Source organism: Sander vitreus, chromosome 2, assembly GCF_031162955.1.
Source record: "Sander vitreus isolate 19-12246 chromosome 2, sanVit1, whole genome shotgun sequence".
In the NCBI taxonomy this organism is placed as follows: domain Eukaryota; kingdom Metazoa; phylum Chordata; class Actinopteri; order Perciformes; family Percidae; genus Sander; species Sander vitreus.
In genome coordinates this window covers 14,242,120-14,260,526 of record NC_135856.1, presented here as the reverse complement: position 1 = coordinate 14,260,526, position 18,407 = coordinate 14,242,120, and the positions used below count along the sequence as shown (strand labels likewise).

The 18,407-nt window shown below is 38.7% G+C and overlaps 1 protein-coding gene across 1 annotated transcript in view; it reads right to left on the bottom strand.

Moving 5' to 3' along the window:
- Nucleotides 1–2,787: 2,787 nt before the first annotated feature.
- The window catches only part of tusc3 (tumor suppressor candidate 3), an 84,630-nt gene continuing 69,010 nt past the window's right edge, over nt 2,788–18,407 (bottom strand). Inside the window, exons 9-10 of the mRNA XM_078279189.1 lie at nt 8,098–8,188; nt 2,788–4,257 (exon numbers count right to left, since the gene is read on the bottom strand). Of these exons, the coding sequence (XP_078135315.1) occupies nt 4,242–4,257; nt 8,098–8,188 (107 nt within the window). The 3' untranslated portion in view covers nt 2,788–4,241. The remainder of the gene's footprint in view (nt 4,258–8,097; nt 8,189–18,407) is intronic.

Sequence of the window (18,407 nt, the reverse complement as noted above, 5' to 3'; positions counted from 1 at the left end):
CTCTAAAATCACTCACACACACACACACACACAGCCAAGTTGAGTACACATGCACACACTTTGATCCATGTACACACATACACACACATACAAGCACAAATGTGCACACTGAAATACAGACACTGATGCAACAAAACAGCAACAACTGAAGCAGCAGTCTGATGATAATTACTATAGCTGTGGTGTAATTGCTTGGAGAAAGGGTTTGTGGACTGCAGATGAGAGGAGAAGTTGGTCCACAGTCAGGTGGCATCATGCCCTGAACAGACAGACAGCGAAAGAGTTTCTTCAAGGTTTGTCATGGCAGAGCAGGATGCCGACAGAGGTCAGATAAGACAGGAACATGAGATAATGGCGTTGAATCAGACCAGACGGCAGGTTGCAGCACCACTGCTGAGAAGCAATGCACCAGTAGCTGTGGTTTATTGAAGATTAACTGTAATGTATAAAGTTAGAGAAGCTGAATGGAAATTGAAAACTTCAATAAAACTGCAAAAGGGTTTAAAAGTTCCTCAAAGATTTTTTTTCCCCGAGGTAACGCAAGGCTTGGCCCAATGATTAGAACAATCTCATTGCACAGCAGTTCGTGAATGGCAGTGCTCTGAGTAAATGAAGAGTTGCAGTACTTGTAAAGGTCACAGAATGCCCAATGTGCATGGGGAAAAAAGGGGTGGATGGTTGGGTCAAACAAACACAGGACTTTCACCCAGGAGACCGCTGTTCGCGTCCTGTGTGAAACCAAGTATTCTTTGTTTTTTTTTAAACTTACGTATGTAAGTGAACTTGTATGTTATGTCACATGCGTAACTTTGTCACAAACTGCATTACATATTATTACATACGTAAGTTAAGTTACAAAAGCAACTTAGATACTTATTTTATCCCAAACCACAATCTTTGCCTAAGTATCACATTTTCTCCATCGGAAGAGCATTCAAGAGGGCCCTCCATCACATTTTCTCCATTTTAGGGGCAGACATTACTGCACTGCTTTTTTTTCTCCACTGGAAGGGCACCCTAAAGGCCTAGGGCTTGCATCACATTTTCTCAAACGAAGAAAGAGGCTCCCAGAGAAGTTGAAGCTTCTGAATTGCTATCTGTAAAATATGTCCACCATGACTCCCGCAAATGTCAGTCCTGCTGTCACCATCCAAATGGCAATTGCATTTATTTGATGTTTTTTTTCTTCAGATGGAAGCATGGAAATAGACATTAGCGGGTACAAAGGAACAATAACAAGAAGTCACACAGTACTAATGTATTTCTGAAAGGTTCCTTTTCTTTAGGGAGTGTTCTTCTGTTGTTCTGAAAGCCTATTTATTTTTATTTGATTCAGCTGATTTAATTTTGGACTCATACTGGGGGACAGGTAATGCCTTTGAATTGTACAACAGATTTTTATTACATTTATAAATGTGCTTTAGTCACTGCAGAGGCCTATCCTAGCATGTACTGTACTGAAGGCACACTGAATAGGCTGCTACTACATCACAGGGAAATATACAGCTTATCATACGTATTCACACCTATTGACAAATCCAGCTGATGACATGGTGTTTTATTTATTTAGGAAAAGCACTATTGCCTAAATGCTACTAGTCTGCCAGTGATGGCTTTTTGCCAGCCTGTTTCATTAATAAATGGTGACAGTTTATTCCTTTTTTTAGAATGTGACACTTAACCCTAATGTTCTGTTTGATACTGCATGACTTTTGGTACAATTGTTACTTTTGTTTGGGTTCTCAGAGACCTCAGCTGTAAGACATAGTTTAATACAATGGATTTTCAATCTGTAATTAGGTTTGACAGTATGTTTACATTACATACATTCCATTTTGATTTGATACAACTGTGTGGTCTGTTGGATTATATCTAACCTAAAGTGTATTTACTGTGATTGGTCTCCATGCTACTGATGTTGATCAGGTGTCTTAGATTGCACCTGTTCAACCCTAAGTCATCCCATTTCATCACTTCAATAAATAAAATATTTGCATCCATATTATCTATTAATATATTTTCTTAATTGCAAAATCAAGCCATATCAATGTAACTGCAATTTAATTCACAGATAAAGTCTGCGGCCCCAGAACACAAAGGATAAAATGTGTACATTGAAGTCTAAATCAAACCTTTAATTAACACACTAATTTGAAAAGATGTGTGGCAAATTTTAGCAATTGTGTGACTTTTTAAGCAGTGGAGATATTATTTTATATTTCATTATGACTTTTGTTCTACAGCTGCCCTCTATCTAATATCCACATTGATTTCAGTCCATTTGCCAATACTTATCCCCCCCCTGAAGGTGACATTTGTTCTGCTTATTTCCTCCACACTGTAAAGGGCAACAGTTGAGGGGAAACAGATGGGATATTCTGCTCTTAGTACCGACGTTCCACTGTTTCTTTCATTCAAATATATTGAAGTACGTTTAGCATGATACCACAACTCGGTCCTTTTCACATCCTGACAATAAAAATGATTTTACTCTGGGCCATACTCTGAAGTTGGTTATTACTGGTTATTCTACTCACTCTAAGTAAGGGAGTTTAACCTTTGAGTTACTTCCATTGCCTGCATGCAGTGGAACACTGAAACTATTCAACAAGTCAATAGCCAACTGGATGTAATGATTTTCAGTAGGTTCATTATATTGCAGTTTCTGACTAAATAAAAAAAGCTAAGGAAAGATAAAAGAGGTGCAAAAAAAAATGTCAACACACACACACACACACACGGTTCACTCTTCCACGATTTGAAACAAAAATAGACAAGAATGGGAAGTCTGAGAGGGAATATTTTTATTACATTTGTCAAAACTGGTCTATGTGCAGCACCATTCCTCTGTCCGCCCACGCATAGAAGGGTTACATAAATGGTTTCAATGCTCCAGCCCACTCAATGTTTCAGTGGGCAGTCCACAAGTGAAAGAATTAGAAATGTATGTAGTCTAAAAATGACCTATGTTTCTCACATTCAGCAAGAACAGTTACAGCACTCGAGCCAGCCTTCTGTAAACTCAGTTCATGTGCTACTATTTTGCATTAGTGATTTAAAACCGGTGCCAATGCGCAGAGAAGTGGGTGTTCATTTAGTGCAGCAAAAAGTAAGACTGTGGAGGCTAAGTTTTTGTTTAACTCTCACAATCTTGGGTTTGTGACCTGTCTTGGTTAATTTTGCCTATTTATTTACTATTGAACTATGAACACAATCTTTGCATAACCTCATCCAAGCCATTTTAGATGCCTAACAAACTATAATATTGTTAGTTGAAAATACAGTATATATCCAGTTGAAAGACTTTGATAGTGAACATTTTGCAGACAAATATAATATGAACATTCTGTGAGGTTACAAGGATGGAGACATGAAAAACGTTATTTGGTCCTGTCCAAGGAAATCTAAAGCAACCAACAGTCTGGCACCAGAAGGTGTAACAATGCAGTTTAAGAGAGAAATCCATACGACCTGGATTTAATCCATGTGTCAGTAAATATCTGCACATTGTTCATTGTTTGAGCCAATCATATTTTAGGTGTATCAATTCAAAATGGGTCTCACCATGAAACTGAGTCTGACTGAGCGCCAAACCTACAGCAGAAGCTGAAACAGGTATTTACCAGTTGGGATTAGTATCTTTATCTCCCAAAGCTGCATTATGTGTTGTCACCATTAATAAGACAAAGATGCGACAATCACCTGGAAAGATATAATGTATAGAGATTTTACACCTGGTTAATAAGCTTTTCTACTTTCCTACTAACTCAACATTAGTACTCTGCCTCTGTATTCAACTCTATCATGTAACCCATCTTTCTAACCTGCTGCTTCTCTTCCTGCCCTCTCAACACCCACTTGACTCTGTGACTTCTGACTGTCTCTTACACTCCCTTCACATGCAACAAAGATATCATAAATAAGATCCAATATATGGATTAAAAATAACGCACCACAGTCGCAGGTATATATATAGCCACACAAATGATACAACCAAAAAAACAGACAAAAATACATACATGCTAAACACCTTCATTTGCCAGTGTAAGAAGTCATTTATTTTCTATTTCACTTGCAGAGTTTATAATAGGAGGCGATAAAAAAAACACACTAACAAAGAAACCCCACCATGCACTCTAGACTCAATAGTGACGCTGCCTCCTCTTCAAGTATCTTCTCGACTCCTCTTCTCCTCACCTACTGCCTCTTCGCCATCCTCTGACCTCCTCTTCTGTCTTTTTTCATTTAATAAGGAAGCTGAGAGAGACGAGGTTAAAGGAGTAGAGAAGAGGAAAATAGAGTAATAAAGAAGAGAATAGCGAGAGAAGAAGAAATAGATATAAATAAAGTGTTTTTTTACACAACCCATTTGTTAGCAGAGGCAACAAGAAATACCTGTAGCTATTGATGATTATCTTGGTAGATACCGCAGGTTCAGGAAGCATGTACCGACTGCTTCCATTTTACAGTTTTTTGTTGTTATTGCTAACTGTTTCTTCTCAGGTACTTCTCAGGCTGTATTCACATTTCAAGAGCCAGCCTTTACTGCTCAACAAATCATATTTTACATAAATATTACCAAAATAATTATTTTATATAGTTGAATTGATTAACAAGCAGCAGAAAAAAGAGGAGGCTCTTTTAGCATTCTCACCTAAAATACCGTAGGTGTCATGCTTAGTTTATGGACCTTTACATACTGTACCAAATCATTTCTGAAAAGATTTCCTGAAAAAAAAAAACTTTGTAATTTGACACATATTATAGGCTTCATTATAGTGTTCAGTTGGTACACTTCCAATAAATAATTTCCAATCAAAGTGCCAGTGTAATCTAGATAATCGTTTAGTGCCTCTTGTAACTCAATCAATTCATGATGAATAAACGTAGGTTTACAGGGGAACTCTGCAGTTTTTTTTAGCTTAATTTACCTTAACTGAACAGCTTCGGGGTCATTGGAATGGTTATATGACTTTTTTCGTGTTGAATGGTGGTTGTCTCGCTCCACCCTAGCGCCTGTGAGCGGAAAAAACACCCTTGCAACTTTCGGCCGGCGAGCCACCGGCCTCAGCGTCAGGAAGTATCGTGTGATATCAGGTCTCGCGATATAACAAATTGCTTCACGGCACTGCACACATACGCCCATTCAGGAGCCAGCTAACAAGGTAGCGATGGAGTTTTTCACACTATCGTCATGGCTGAGCCGGCAAAAAAGAAGCAGAAAGCGGAGTCAGACACAAGTAAATGTAGGAGCTGCCAAATATCTAGTCCGAAGCTGTAGGGGGAGCTCTATAGAGAAACATGCAAGCAAAAAGTGAATGGCCAATTTAAACTGACGTTTTCCCTATTTTCCACACAATTGGTGCCACTTATTTTCAGGAAACTTCTTGAAAATTAAAATAGCGCATTTCCAGTTTCATACCACAACTAAACTCTGCATCAAGGTCACAAGACAACAATCATTGGACCTCAAGCCCCTTCACTGAGCTGGCACAATGCAATTTGGTCCTATTTTAAGCCACAGGTCACAACTGGGTTATAGCCCCGATGATAGTAAATGATCTGACCTGGGGAAGACAGCTCTTGTTAAAGTCTTTAATGACATCCACTTAAACACAGATAGTGGCAAAATTTCAGTCTTGGTATTACTTGATCTCAGTGCTGCATTTGATACAGTCGACCATGACATATTACTAGACCGATTGGAAAACTGGGTTGGCATTTCTGGCTCAGTACTAAAATGGTTTGAGTCTTATTTAAAGAATAGGGACTACTTTGTGTCTATAGGGAATTATACATCTGAGCATACAAATATGACGTGCGGATACAAATATGACGTGCGGAGTTCCCCCCTGTTTAACATCTACATGTTTCCACTGGCTCAAATTATGGAAAACAATAAAATAAGTTACCATAGTTATGCGGATGACACACAAATTTATATAACCTTATCGCCAGGGGACTATAGTTCAATACAACAACTGACTAAGTGCATTAACGACTGGATGTGCCAGAACTTTCTTAAATTAAATGATGAAAAAACTGAGGTGGTTGTTTTTGGAGCAAAGGAGGAACGATTAAAAGTCTCCCTAAAAAATCAATCAGACAGCTGCAGCTGATTCAGAACGCTGTTGCTCGAGTCCTCACTAACACCAAGAGAGTGGATCACATCACTCCAGTTCTGAAGTCTCTACACTGGCTTCCAGTGCCTCAAAGAATTGATTTCAAAATACTTTTGCTGGTTTATAAATCACTAAACGGTTTAGGGCCAAAATACATTTCTGATCTGCTACTACACTATGAACCACCCAGACCTCTCAGGTCGTCTGGGACAGGTCTGCTTGTTGTCCCCAGAGTCAGAACTAAACAGGGGGAAGCAGCGTTTCGTTTTTATGCTCCACATATCTGGAACAAACTCCCAGAAAATTGCAGGTCTGCTGCAACTCTCAGTTCTTTTAAATCAAGGCTGAAGACCTATCTTTTTGATGTTGCCTTTCTTTAAATAAGCATTGTTGACACTGTATAACAATCTATATAAACATATAAAGAGAAATTCCTAAAACAAATAATAGAATTGAATTTATGATTATTCCGGTGACATTCTTTTGCAGTAACGGACATATCCCCATTGCATGAGATGTCTGCCATATTGGTCAAAAATATTTGGCTTTCCACAAAATGGATCATTGAGTCCAGGAAAGTTAAGATTGAATTTATGATTACGAGTGACATTCTCTTGCAGAAACGGACATATCTCTGATTATTTCTCTGATGCAGGCATGACAATAGTTGACAGAAGAGACAGACATTGGGCTGGTCAAAAAGTTAGTCGAAGTAACTAACTAATTTAGGCAGAAGGCCTAAAAAAGTGCAGAAGAAATAAAATAGTTTAAGAACACGTTCTGGACTATTAAGAGATTTTTGTCTGCAGGGCTGTACCGGGTTTTGCAAGGTTTGCCGAAGAAAAGAACTAAGCTTTGCGGTGACGACGACATCGAAAATGATAAGAGTATACTAAAGGAAAAGCTCCTGTAACTATGGGGAATGAAACCTCAAAGCCGTGCGACGCATCTGGACCCATAGTGGGTGAGATGGTTAGAAAGTATGGACCGGACTACTTGAGATATCTGTCATATTGGTCAAAAAGCTTTGGCTTTCCAAAAACTGGATCACTGAGTCCAGGAAAGTTATTTTATCTGCTTTTATATATTTAACTGTTTTAACTGCTCTTCAATGTTTAATTTCTTATACTGCACTGTAACTTTTTTTTTTTTCTCGGATTTTATCTGTTTTTTATTTTTTAATCTGTTTTCATGTAAATCTGTTTTTAATTTTTTTTATCTGTTTTCATGTAAAGCACTTTGAATTGCCCTGTTGCTGAAATGTGCTATACAAATAAAGCTGCCTTGCCTTGCCTCAACATCATGAATCCCTTCCAGCTATAGAGGTGAATTTCTGCAGCTGGAGGTGTTCTGGTGTTGTGCTGTAATACCCTACAGCTACTCCACAGACGAAGAATTGGACCCAGACTCTGATGACTTGTACAGTTTTTTCTGTCACACATTACATCTTTTTCATGTAATGGCGACCTTTAGCTCAAAGTGCGACCAAATTGCTGCTGTTCTGGCTCACTAGGCTGAAGGGCTTTAGTGTCTAAAACACATTCACTAGATGATGACCAGAAGAAAAGCTCCATGATAGATCCATGATTTCTAATAGTCAGGGTAAAGAAGAAAAGATGCGTAAGATGCTTTATACAGTATATTGAGTGCACTGCAACAAAGTCAGACGGAAAATCTGTGTTGAAGTTTTAGCTGTCAGATTGAGAGAAAGACCCTTGGCACTGTGGCTTTAACATTTTGAAGGGAGTGTTTACCAACTGAACAGCTGTCTTAGGATCAATAAAATAATAGGAAGGGATGGATCCGATTTTGGCTTAGATTTTTGCATTGTGTCTGCAATAACGTTGCAGTGATTTTATGTCAAGTTCAGTGACTTTAGGATTCATTGTATATTGTGTTTGAATAACTGTTGCATAAGCTGAATGAAACTTGTATGAGCATCAGTACAGTGATACTGTACGGTTGCTATAGTTACCTGTAGGGGTATCCATGGTACTTGGACCTAAAAATGGAGAGCAGGAAGCTGAAGAAAAACACCACCAGGCCAAGGCCAACCAGGCAGATGACTGGAAAAGGGGAGAGAGAGAGAGAGAGAGAGAGAGAGAGAGAGACACACACACACAAAGTTAAATAGACAACAGTATATGAAGAAACTGTGATATGATCTCCAAAACTGAATTCACTATAACTACACATGCTTTTGAGTTTCCATATTTTCCCATTCACCCTGATATACGCATATAATCTAATAATAAATATTAGACTATGGCCTATGAGAATATTTGATTCCTGGCTAGAGGCAGCCATTTCAATCATTTCACACACATTATACCCACTGATGCAACTCTGTTTGATCTCAGTTCAAATTGAATGTGCTTACAAGGTTTAGACATGGTACACCCTAAATGCATGCTCTTTTCTTCATATTGGTGGTTCACACACACATAAGCACCTACAGAGACCTACAAACGCACAATTAATGTTTGAAATTTGCTAAAATGCTGATAGAAAGGACATGTAAAACATTGCCTGGGGCTCTTCAGCTTGCCAAAACATTTTAATATTTACTAATTATTTAGACAACCCCTTAACATATGCGCTACCACCTCTATCTCATCATAAACCCTGCTGTGCTGCAGACAATTGTGTTTGCAACCATTATCATCTTATTTCCTCAGCGGCTATTCTAAAGTGAAATATACATACGCATGATCTTTAATCTGCAGGGGAAATGTGAGTGTACGTGAGTGGGTGTATGAGTGTGTGCACACACACACCCTCATGTAGCGGCTAATCCTTGAGAGGCACTGTGTTAAATTAAACTGTCACCGCCGACTGATATTGTTAATCAGGGATTAGGATGAGGATCTCTCCTGGAGACTAAATAGTAAGATATGTGCTTGTTCTCACTGTGTGTGTGTGTGTGTGTGTGTGTGTGTGTGTGTGTGTATGTATTTATGTGTAAAGTTATGTGAGAAAGTGTAAGAGCGAGCGATAGAGAGAGCGAGAGCGAGCGAGAGAGAGAGCGAGAGCGAGAGAGAGCGAGAGATAGAGCGAGCGAGAGATAGAGCGAGAGAGAGCAACATCAGAACAAAAGATTTGGCTTGGAAAATGTATAACAGATTCTCAGTGTAAATTTGTGTGTATGTGCTGTCATTCATCTTCATGGCTCCAGTGGTTTGCGTGTTCTGTGAGCTGCATTGCATGTCTGCATAAGACTAAACTTGCTGTCATGGCTCAGTGTCAGCTCCAACATGGCTGTTGTCCTTTGTTTCTTTATTCACAAATCATACAATTCATCATAAGAATCATTGTACACACACACAAACCTCAGGGGCTGTATTGTACTGTATGTGAGTGTGTAAGAGACAGTAAATGGATGGTGAATGGACTGCATTTATATAGCACTTTTCTAGTCTTAGCGACCACTCAAAGCACTTTAGTGTACATTGCTCTCTACATTACTCGCCATTTACCCCATTCACACACACATTTATACATATGGCTACCATAGACAAGATGCCACATGCTCATCACAAACATTCACACACATTCACACTCTCTAAAGCATTTTGGAGTTCATTATCTTGCCCAAGGACACTTGGACATAGGCTGCAGACTGCAGGGGCCCAAGTCCTAATGCATCTACCATAGGCACACACACACACACAAACACACTTTTACACACACACACACACACACACACACACACACACACACACACACACACACACACACACGGCTCACTCAGCAATCAGTATATGTGAGTGTTTGCTTGCTTCTACTTTTATTCTTGTGAGAACCAAAGCCCATCAGCCACAAGGATACATTTTAACTTATTATTGCACGTTTGCCATTCTTCACTTTGAATAAATGTCTTTCTGAGGTGAGAGGACAGAACGCTTTAATAAAGGTTACTGGCAGGAATATTAATGTTCCATGCAAATTCTGTGGAGAACTGGGATTGAAATGTTTTGTGTTCATTATTATTTTATTTTATTTATTTAGTTTGTTTTTTATTTAGTTTACTAAAACTATTTTCCGCTGCTTGTTTTGGTTTTAGTTTACTATAATAACCCTGATCAGTAATAGTGACATTATGACCATTTTTGGTGGCGGTACTGGGGAAGCCCCCCCTACCCCCTTTCCAAAACAAGAAAAGGAGAAAAAAAAAGGACTAAAATAAATAAATTCATAAAATAAGGCCACTCCTCTGCGGACAGACTCCCTCCCTATGGTTCTAGGAGTGGTCCAAATCCAGGAGTGGACAGGAAATCTGGAATGCAGAGCAGGGCCAGAGACATCGAACACAGAAACACAAAAAAACACAACTTAGACAATCTAAATTCAACTATTGAAAGGAACAAGGAAGAATAGGAAAAAGAAGGGAGGGGAAGGAAGAAGAGTCCTCTCGGCCGGGCCATGTAGGGGGCCTCTGGGGGGAGTCGCTTCCTTATATTCAAACACCCCAACATTCATACACCTACACAACATATACATACACTACCATTCTCTCTGCCTCTTACCACATCATCAGAACTGTTGTATGCTGTATGATATTGTCTTTACTGCCTGTCACTGTCTAACATTCGTCCATGTATTGTCTATGTACTGTATGTGTCATTCACCTTGTATGTCACTGTTGTTACACTGCCTTCACTAACAAAAAATAAACACAAAGTTTACATGGATAACTAATTCAAGACAATATCTTTACAACTATTGTAATACAAACCTGTGGTAGGCCTGCACGATAAATTGTTATTAAATCGCGATCTCGATTCACCCCTGTTCACGATTGAACTTTTAAATGACTTCGATTTTTATTTTATTTTTTCTCCTTCAATTAATTTATTGAAAGCATTTGACATTGACATTAACATGTTTTAATTATGTAAAGGCATGTTCAAGGAGTTCAGATCAGGGCCATATTTAGTTCAATGTGTTATATGTCACTATTTTTGGTAGCCTACTGTACTTAAATGGCCAGTATGTACTTTATTTTCTTCATTCATTAAAGCCTCTATGTTTGCAGGCTTGTGGTGATGCGCAATGTGCTATAGGTGCCAAAAAAAAAATCTATGTTTGGTACTGCCAATTTGTTTTGTTTTGTCATGGTTCATGTGTGCAATAAATATTACACTTTGTGAGAAAAAAATCATGGCAGAGAATCGTGATACCAATTCTAAGCTTAAAAATCGTGATTCATATTTTCCCCCGAATCGTGCAGGCCTAACCTGTGGGTATGCATGTGTGTGTGTGACACTGACTGAGGGACTTGATTGAGAGCACTGCATATTTGAGAGTGCGTCTCCAGGGAGAGCCCTTACGGCCCCGTGTTCCCTGAGTTGCCACATCAACGTATGTCCCTGCGAATACGTGAGCGACAGAACGGCTGTGTATCTTCATTAAGTATAGTGGGATGTATTTCCCATAGCTCATCAATTATGACTGAGAGGCAACTTTGTATGCTTCCATGGATAATGGCACTCTGATTCACACACGCACTAAGCATGCTAATGAAAGTGATTTATGACCTTGGCGAAATGACAAGTTGTTTAAGCTGAATGATTTCCCTAAATGACAAAGGTGGTAATCCCTCTTTTGACTGTATGACTTGGCTCAATTCAAATCATGATATATTGGCATGGTAAAAATAAATGTACCTTTCCCGAGTGCCAGGAAGCCAATAAGCATATTAAGTTAAGCCTACCTCATTAGGAGGCCAAATATGAATAGATATTGGAATGCTAAATTGTTCTTCACAGTTTATTCTTTGATTAGCAACTGGCTTCAATAGACTCAACCTCTGGATATAACTACCCTCAATTGTTTAATTATTATTATTTTTTATGCCAAACTGCGACAGAAAAGCTGACTTTTTTGTTAGGATTGTTAATATTCACGCTGTCCAAACAAGTGAACAAGGGCTTTGTAGATATATGTTTAATGGACTCTTGGTAACCTGTTTTGCGTTACACATACCGGCTCCAAATAATACATAATGGATATGTGTGTCGGTAATGCAACGTATATGTGCTAAATGTGACTGCTTTTATTGTGCATATCTGCATGTTTTTAAAGTGAAGCGTAACCCCATAACTCCCTCCATTTAAGAATACAAATGAAGAAATACCTGAACATTGAATCACGTTGTTATTTTATTGTCATTTTTCAAAACACGTTAACACAATTTTCATGGGTCTGCGAGAGGAATAGTTACTTAAGATACTTTAAGTCTTTGGTTTATTTATTTATTTTTTTACATCTGGTACTACAATACTGTTTGCATTTCACCAGGGAGACATGGGTATTTTTGGGTTGCCGCCTTGGTTTAAAGTTGTCTCTACTGTATTTTGTTCCTTCACAGACCCATCTCGCTTTTCCTAAATCTTCAATTTCTCAAATTCTATGCTCCCCCTCCTTTATGTTTCACTCTTATTTACATTCCAACCTCTTTCACTTATCTCACCACCCCCGCCTCCACTGATATTGCATATGTAGTCATTTTTAACTCCATTTACTAGTTCAGTAACTCCCTCGCTGAGAAACAGTGTGTGCACTGTGATTTGTCGTGCAGATGCCCATGGAAGCAGCAGATAACTTCTTGTAGCTGCACTCAGCAGTATGGAAGCTATATGCCAGGGATTTAACACCCACATTCAGTGATTACACTACCATTCAAGACTAATCCTCTCTCCATTACTGACAGACAACTATTCGCTGTGCTGCATTATAATGCAGTTATTTAATTTGTGTGCCCATATGTACGTGTGTCAACCCAATGACGGACTAATGAATATTGTGTGCTTTACGTAAGAGGTTTCTGTCAGCATTAGTATGCTTGAGCTGCGGTAAAATGTAATTAATGTAATTTTAGCAGGTGGAAATTACACAAAGAAAGAGGTTAAATTAAAAAAGCTGATACAATAAAAAAGTACAAGTTTCTGCACATAAGAGAAGGAAAGCGAGGGAGAGAGAACAAATGAGATGGATAATGAAAGGATAAAAGACCTGATAGAAATGATAGAGCAGAGAGAGAATTGATAAATGAGTAGTCTGTGCTGTACACGTGAAATGTCAGCCTTACACAGGTGACAGTTAAGTGAGCACATATGCATGTGTGTCTGTCTATGTAGATGTGTGAGTGTTATTGTTCAGTCTGATACTGAGAAACAAGTCTTGAGGTAGTTATAAAGTCATTATAATTTTAATTGCCAAGCTTTAAACATCTCAAGGAGAACTCATGGGTAAAGTAGAACAAAAAGTTGATAATCTTTAACAATTTTTAAGTGTGAGAGTCTGTGCGTATGCATGAGCTTGTGGCCTTACAGAGGCAATTGAAAGGCTCATGGAGACACTTTTATCACACCACACTAATTAAAATCCACTTGCATGTAACTGTGTCTCTGTGTGTGAGATAATTATCAGTACGGGTCATCTAATATCTAACTCCCCTTCTCATAATCTAGAGATTATGCAGAAACTCCGCTTGGGCAGTAAAGGAAAAGGTTGAAAGCAAAAATGTCATTAGTAGGGTCAAGTACAACCTCCCCTTTGAAATGATGAACTGTGGTTACATGCTCAACACTTCCAGACCAGACTCATCAGAAGGAGTCAGGGACCATCTGCCCTTCAATCAAGAGATAGATATTTATTGTCATTGTTACCCTAAGATCTGAAAGTTCAATAACTCCATATGTATATAGCGTCACCTCACGGTGTTATTTATCTTGATTTTATATTTTTGCAATTTAAAGTTTGATATTTAAGATTTTGTTTATTGTTTGTTTATTTACAGGCTTATCTGTCAAACTGAGAGCTGCTAAACTGTGTTTCGCTGTTGAAAACAATGACAATAAATATCTATTCTATTCTAGATGTGTCAAATATGTTATTGTGTCTGGTTGGAACAGAACACAAATGACAGCACATGCTAATGGTCCTACATGTGTCCAGCAGCTTAAAGCTGGTCTCTGTAATCTCTGTAATGCAATTTGATGCAATCAAATCCACAACATGAGACCACTTGTGATCATCATAGTTAAAAGATAATGGCAGGCTCCATCAACTCTCATGTTTTCCCACAAATTTTGAACCCCTTAGCATTGGAGAAGGTGATTTTCACAGTCACTCCTCATGATAGCTTTGACATTAATTAATCATCCCCTCTGTGCCCTCCATGCTGTATTTATACTTTTGTTTGCTACCTGCTCAGACTTTTAAGGGGGGGCTGCTGGACTGCTTTAAGCAGAGAACTACGTTACAGTAAAGCACAACCACAAAAACACCAGGGCTACTAGTACAGTAGGGACAAGTACAAACATCCTCCTTGCTAATGCAGGTAACAAGGTTTCTGGAATATCTGATCTTAATTTTGAAAGTCTACCAGTGCCAAAGCTATTCATAGTTTATTCAACCGCCTCGACTAGAGCCCTAAAAAAAAAAAAGTCTACAGTTCAGGGGCCCCATTATTCTTGATTAACTTACAAAGAACCTCAACTTCTTTATACAAGAACGAAAAAGGGCCTAACCCAAAGAAACACTGGCCTAGAAGTTAAATTGTCATCTGAGATTTACCTTAATTGTAATCTGTGATGTGCAAATCTACCACTTACTGTTCCTGTGGTTGATTGTGTATTGCTGGACTGACTAAGCCTTTGCAAGAGGGTCAGGTTTGCAAAGAAAGTTTTCTGCCTCTCAAGAGCAGGTGCAAAGCTGAAAACTACAGGAGACAGCCTTCTGCTGCAGTGCCAACTTTGGAATGCTCTACCTGAAGAGCTGAGGAATGCACCCAGCCTCCATAGTTTTAAGAAACTTCTAGAAACACACCTTTTTAAAACATGCTTTAAATAACATCAGTTAGAAATCTTGTTGGCTACCTTTGCCTGTGCCTGCAATGTTATGTGCTTTTATACCTAATGTTTTGATTTTGTTTTTGTATCTTGTTCTCTGGCATTTTGGGTCTAGAAAGATGCTTTACAAATAAAAGTACGGAAAATAAATGTTTGTTAAGGAAGAAAAACAGCAGAAATAATGAATGAACAAAAATATGGAGGCAAAATGAATGAATATGCATATGTAAATAGAGCTAGTACTGCACAAGTGGGATTTTATGTATTTGATGAGACATTTACAAATGTTGACTGCTGGTACTGTGGGAATCTCGGCAGATCAGCCATATGAATGACTGTATATCGTCCACCTGCTCTGGTATGTGGACTCACAAGAGCTGATCTGCTGCCTCTACTGTGGTGGTCCACCACCAGTTGAGATAATTTGTATTGTTAATTGCTTCTGAGCATGCTTTTGTGTCATTCCATTTATTAAGCATGATGATTCAATTTATTTTACTTTTTAAATAGAGTTTAAAGTATAATTTCCCCAACAGAATTTATTTTAACATTAAACAAATATTCTTTAACAATACTTTTGTGAGTAACAGTAACACAAATGATTTTTTCATGGCTCAGCTGACATGCAGCCTTAGCAAATGTTTCAGAATTTCCTTCATTAAGAAGTAGCTTGCTGGTCTCCACTGAACTGTGCCTGAAAGCTCTCCTTCACTAGCAAATTGTAGTTAGTTGGTGATTGCAGTTTTTGGCTGTTGCTATTTTAAATTAAATGCTTTTAATATTATTGTAATTCAAATATTTAGTGCAAATTCAGTTTGATTTGCACTTACAAACATGTTTTCATTTTTTGCCTTTTCATGGATGGATCATAGACAGACCCAGCTGGATTCCCAATGCAATTTCTGTGCATGTGGTATTTGTGTAGAATAAGAACAATTTTGACTCATGCATGAATGTGAAGATAAAATTAGACCCATCAGAACAAACGACGAGGATTTGCTCTAAATGCACTGGCAGTCAGATTGAGAGCATGCAATAACCAACTTTTAATTGTCTCAAAATGAATTTGACTAATTACAAGCAAACTAAATCGTTTTAATTTTTTTCTTTTAAGATAGTTTTTTTGGCCATTTCCCCCTTTAAAGGTGCTGTAGGTAGGATTATGAAGATCCAGGCTTTAGCCCAAGAATTTCAACATTGACAACTTCTCAGTTCCCCCCCTCCCTTCTGCTAAAGCCCAAACGGTCTCCTAAGCCCCTCCCCCACAAGGTATAATGAATGCGTGTGCATGAGCAGTGATTGACACAAAGTTAGACACCCCCCCTGGCCATGATTGGTGCATCTGAACAGGGAGCTGTGGATTTTTGCAAATCACACTACAGGCTGTAGGTGGTGCCAGAGGAGCCAGCTTTTTTTTTAAATTACCTGCTTCAAGTAGTTCTACTGGAACATAGGGTTAGTTTCAGCAAATATGATAGAAAGTTAGTTTTATTAGTCTTACCTACTGCATCTTTAATAGCTAGGACAGCTGAGATATGAAGGGGGAGAGATAAGGGGGAAGACATGTAGGAAACCATAACAGGTCGGACTTGAACCGTGGACCTTCTGCGTCAAGGAATAAACCTCTACATATGTACGCCCACTCTACCAACTGAGCTAACCCGGCCACCTAAATAATTTTCTTGATGAGCCAATTCATCTCATAACACCACATAAATCTACCTGCTAGTCAAAGTCTATCAAGCATTCACCAAGCATATCCAAATGCTGTAGTTGTGTATTCAGAGGCAGTTATGGGGCAGGTTAGGAGTCATCTCAGTGATTAACTTGAAAGTAAAAGAAGTGCTTCTTATTTTTGGAGCTGCTCCAACTAATTGACAGTTATGCAAATACATGTCACACACTAATGCAAGTACTGCGATGATGGTTCATTGCATGGTATGTGTGTACAGAGGTCTCCCATCTTAATCTTACCCTCCAGCATTGCTGTTAAATATAGCACATATTTTTACCATTTTTTACCAAGTTTGAGTAATTTTCTGTTGTCTTTTCCATCAATTTCCATCTAGTCTTATATACTTGTAAATACATTCAATTTATCAACATTGAAACGCTCAAGCAACCTTCCTCACTTTCTAGGAGTAGGTCCCTGCTGTGTTTGTCCCGTGCACCTAGTACCGATGGATGTAAACAATGCAGGGGCATGTTCAATCTCAAAAACTGCACCGTTTTGCTACGGTTTCCGGGTTGAAACAAACGGTACGAATAGGTGTGCAACAATAGACGTATAATAATATGGACAAATCTTCTGGGTCTGAGAAGTGAAGCCAATGAAGAGCATTAAACCTGCATTCTATCTAATTTACAGCCGGGGGCGTCTACCCCGGTTGCAAAAAGAAGTCAGTTTCTATAGAAGTCTATAAAGACATGACCTTCTGTCTTGATTTACTACCTCGATAAACATTTTCCTAACAAGTGTATGGCCTCAATCGCTAGTTTCACGTCTTCTTTAACACAGTATGGTGTTCATTGTGTAAATTATGGTCCCATTGTTTTAAAATTGACGATAAAGCAGGGGATGCTTTAGGGGCGTGGCTAAACGCCAACCTGTCAATCATGATAGAGGCTTAGCAATGCATATCCATTGCCCTTTGTACATTAAAATAGCTGTGAATTTGTTTTGGGGTGTTTTCATATTAAACTTTGATCCTCTCACCTTTTACTTCAACAAAGTTGATTGGAATATTTGCCTAAAAAGGTACTCACTTACTCAGTGATATGCCAATCAAGCTAGCTAGCTAGCGCTAGCGTTAGCTAACTTAAGGGAAAGTTTGCAGATTTTCTGTACTGCCGTACATGCAGATGAATAGTGGCAGTGCCCAGAGGTCCGTGTTAACCAGCCAGTAAATCTCCGCTGGATGGTGCGCTTATGAAGGGTTGAAAATGTTCCCCTTTTAGCGTTTAGCTTAGCGCAGCGCCATTGCAACCATAAACAACACAGGCTTGGCCTTGTCATCCTCCCCAGCTTACCCAATCGTCAAAAATGGTCACATTCGGTTGCTAAAAACCAATGTGGTGACGACACCCGTAGTATTAACTATGTGTGCAACAGACTTTAAGGTACATTTTACCTTGTTTGGTGGGTGTGTCAGAGGTGTTACCCAATCAGAAGCGACATGTAAACTTGCTGTATTAAAAAGGCATTGCACTTGCGCACACAATAGGGTGTTCAACACAACACCGTTTCAGTTTAAATAAACATTTTGCTATGTTTTGTCTGGGCTGAACGCGCCCCAGGTTTCAAACTTAACAAAAATAGGCCTCGCAAATGTTTTATTTGAAAGATGCATTAATCATGATTGTTAGACCTCAAGGACACACAGAGTTCTGGTGAGTAACAATGAACGTAAACATAAGCTTTATTTGTTTA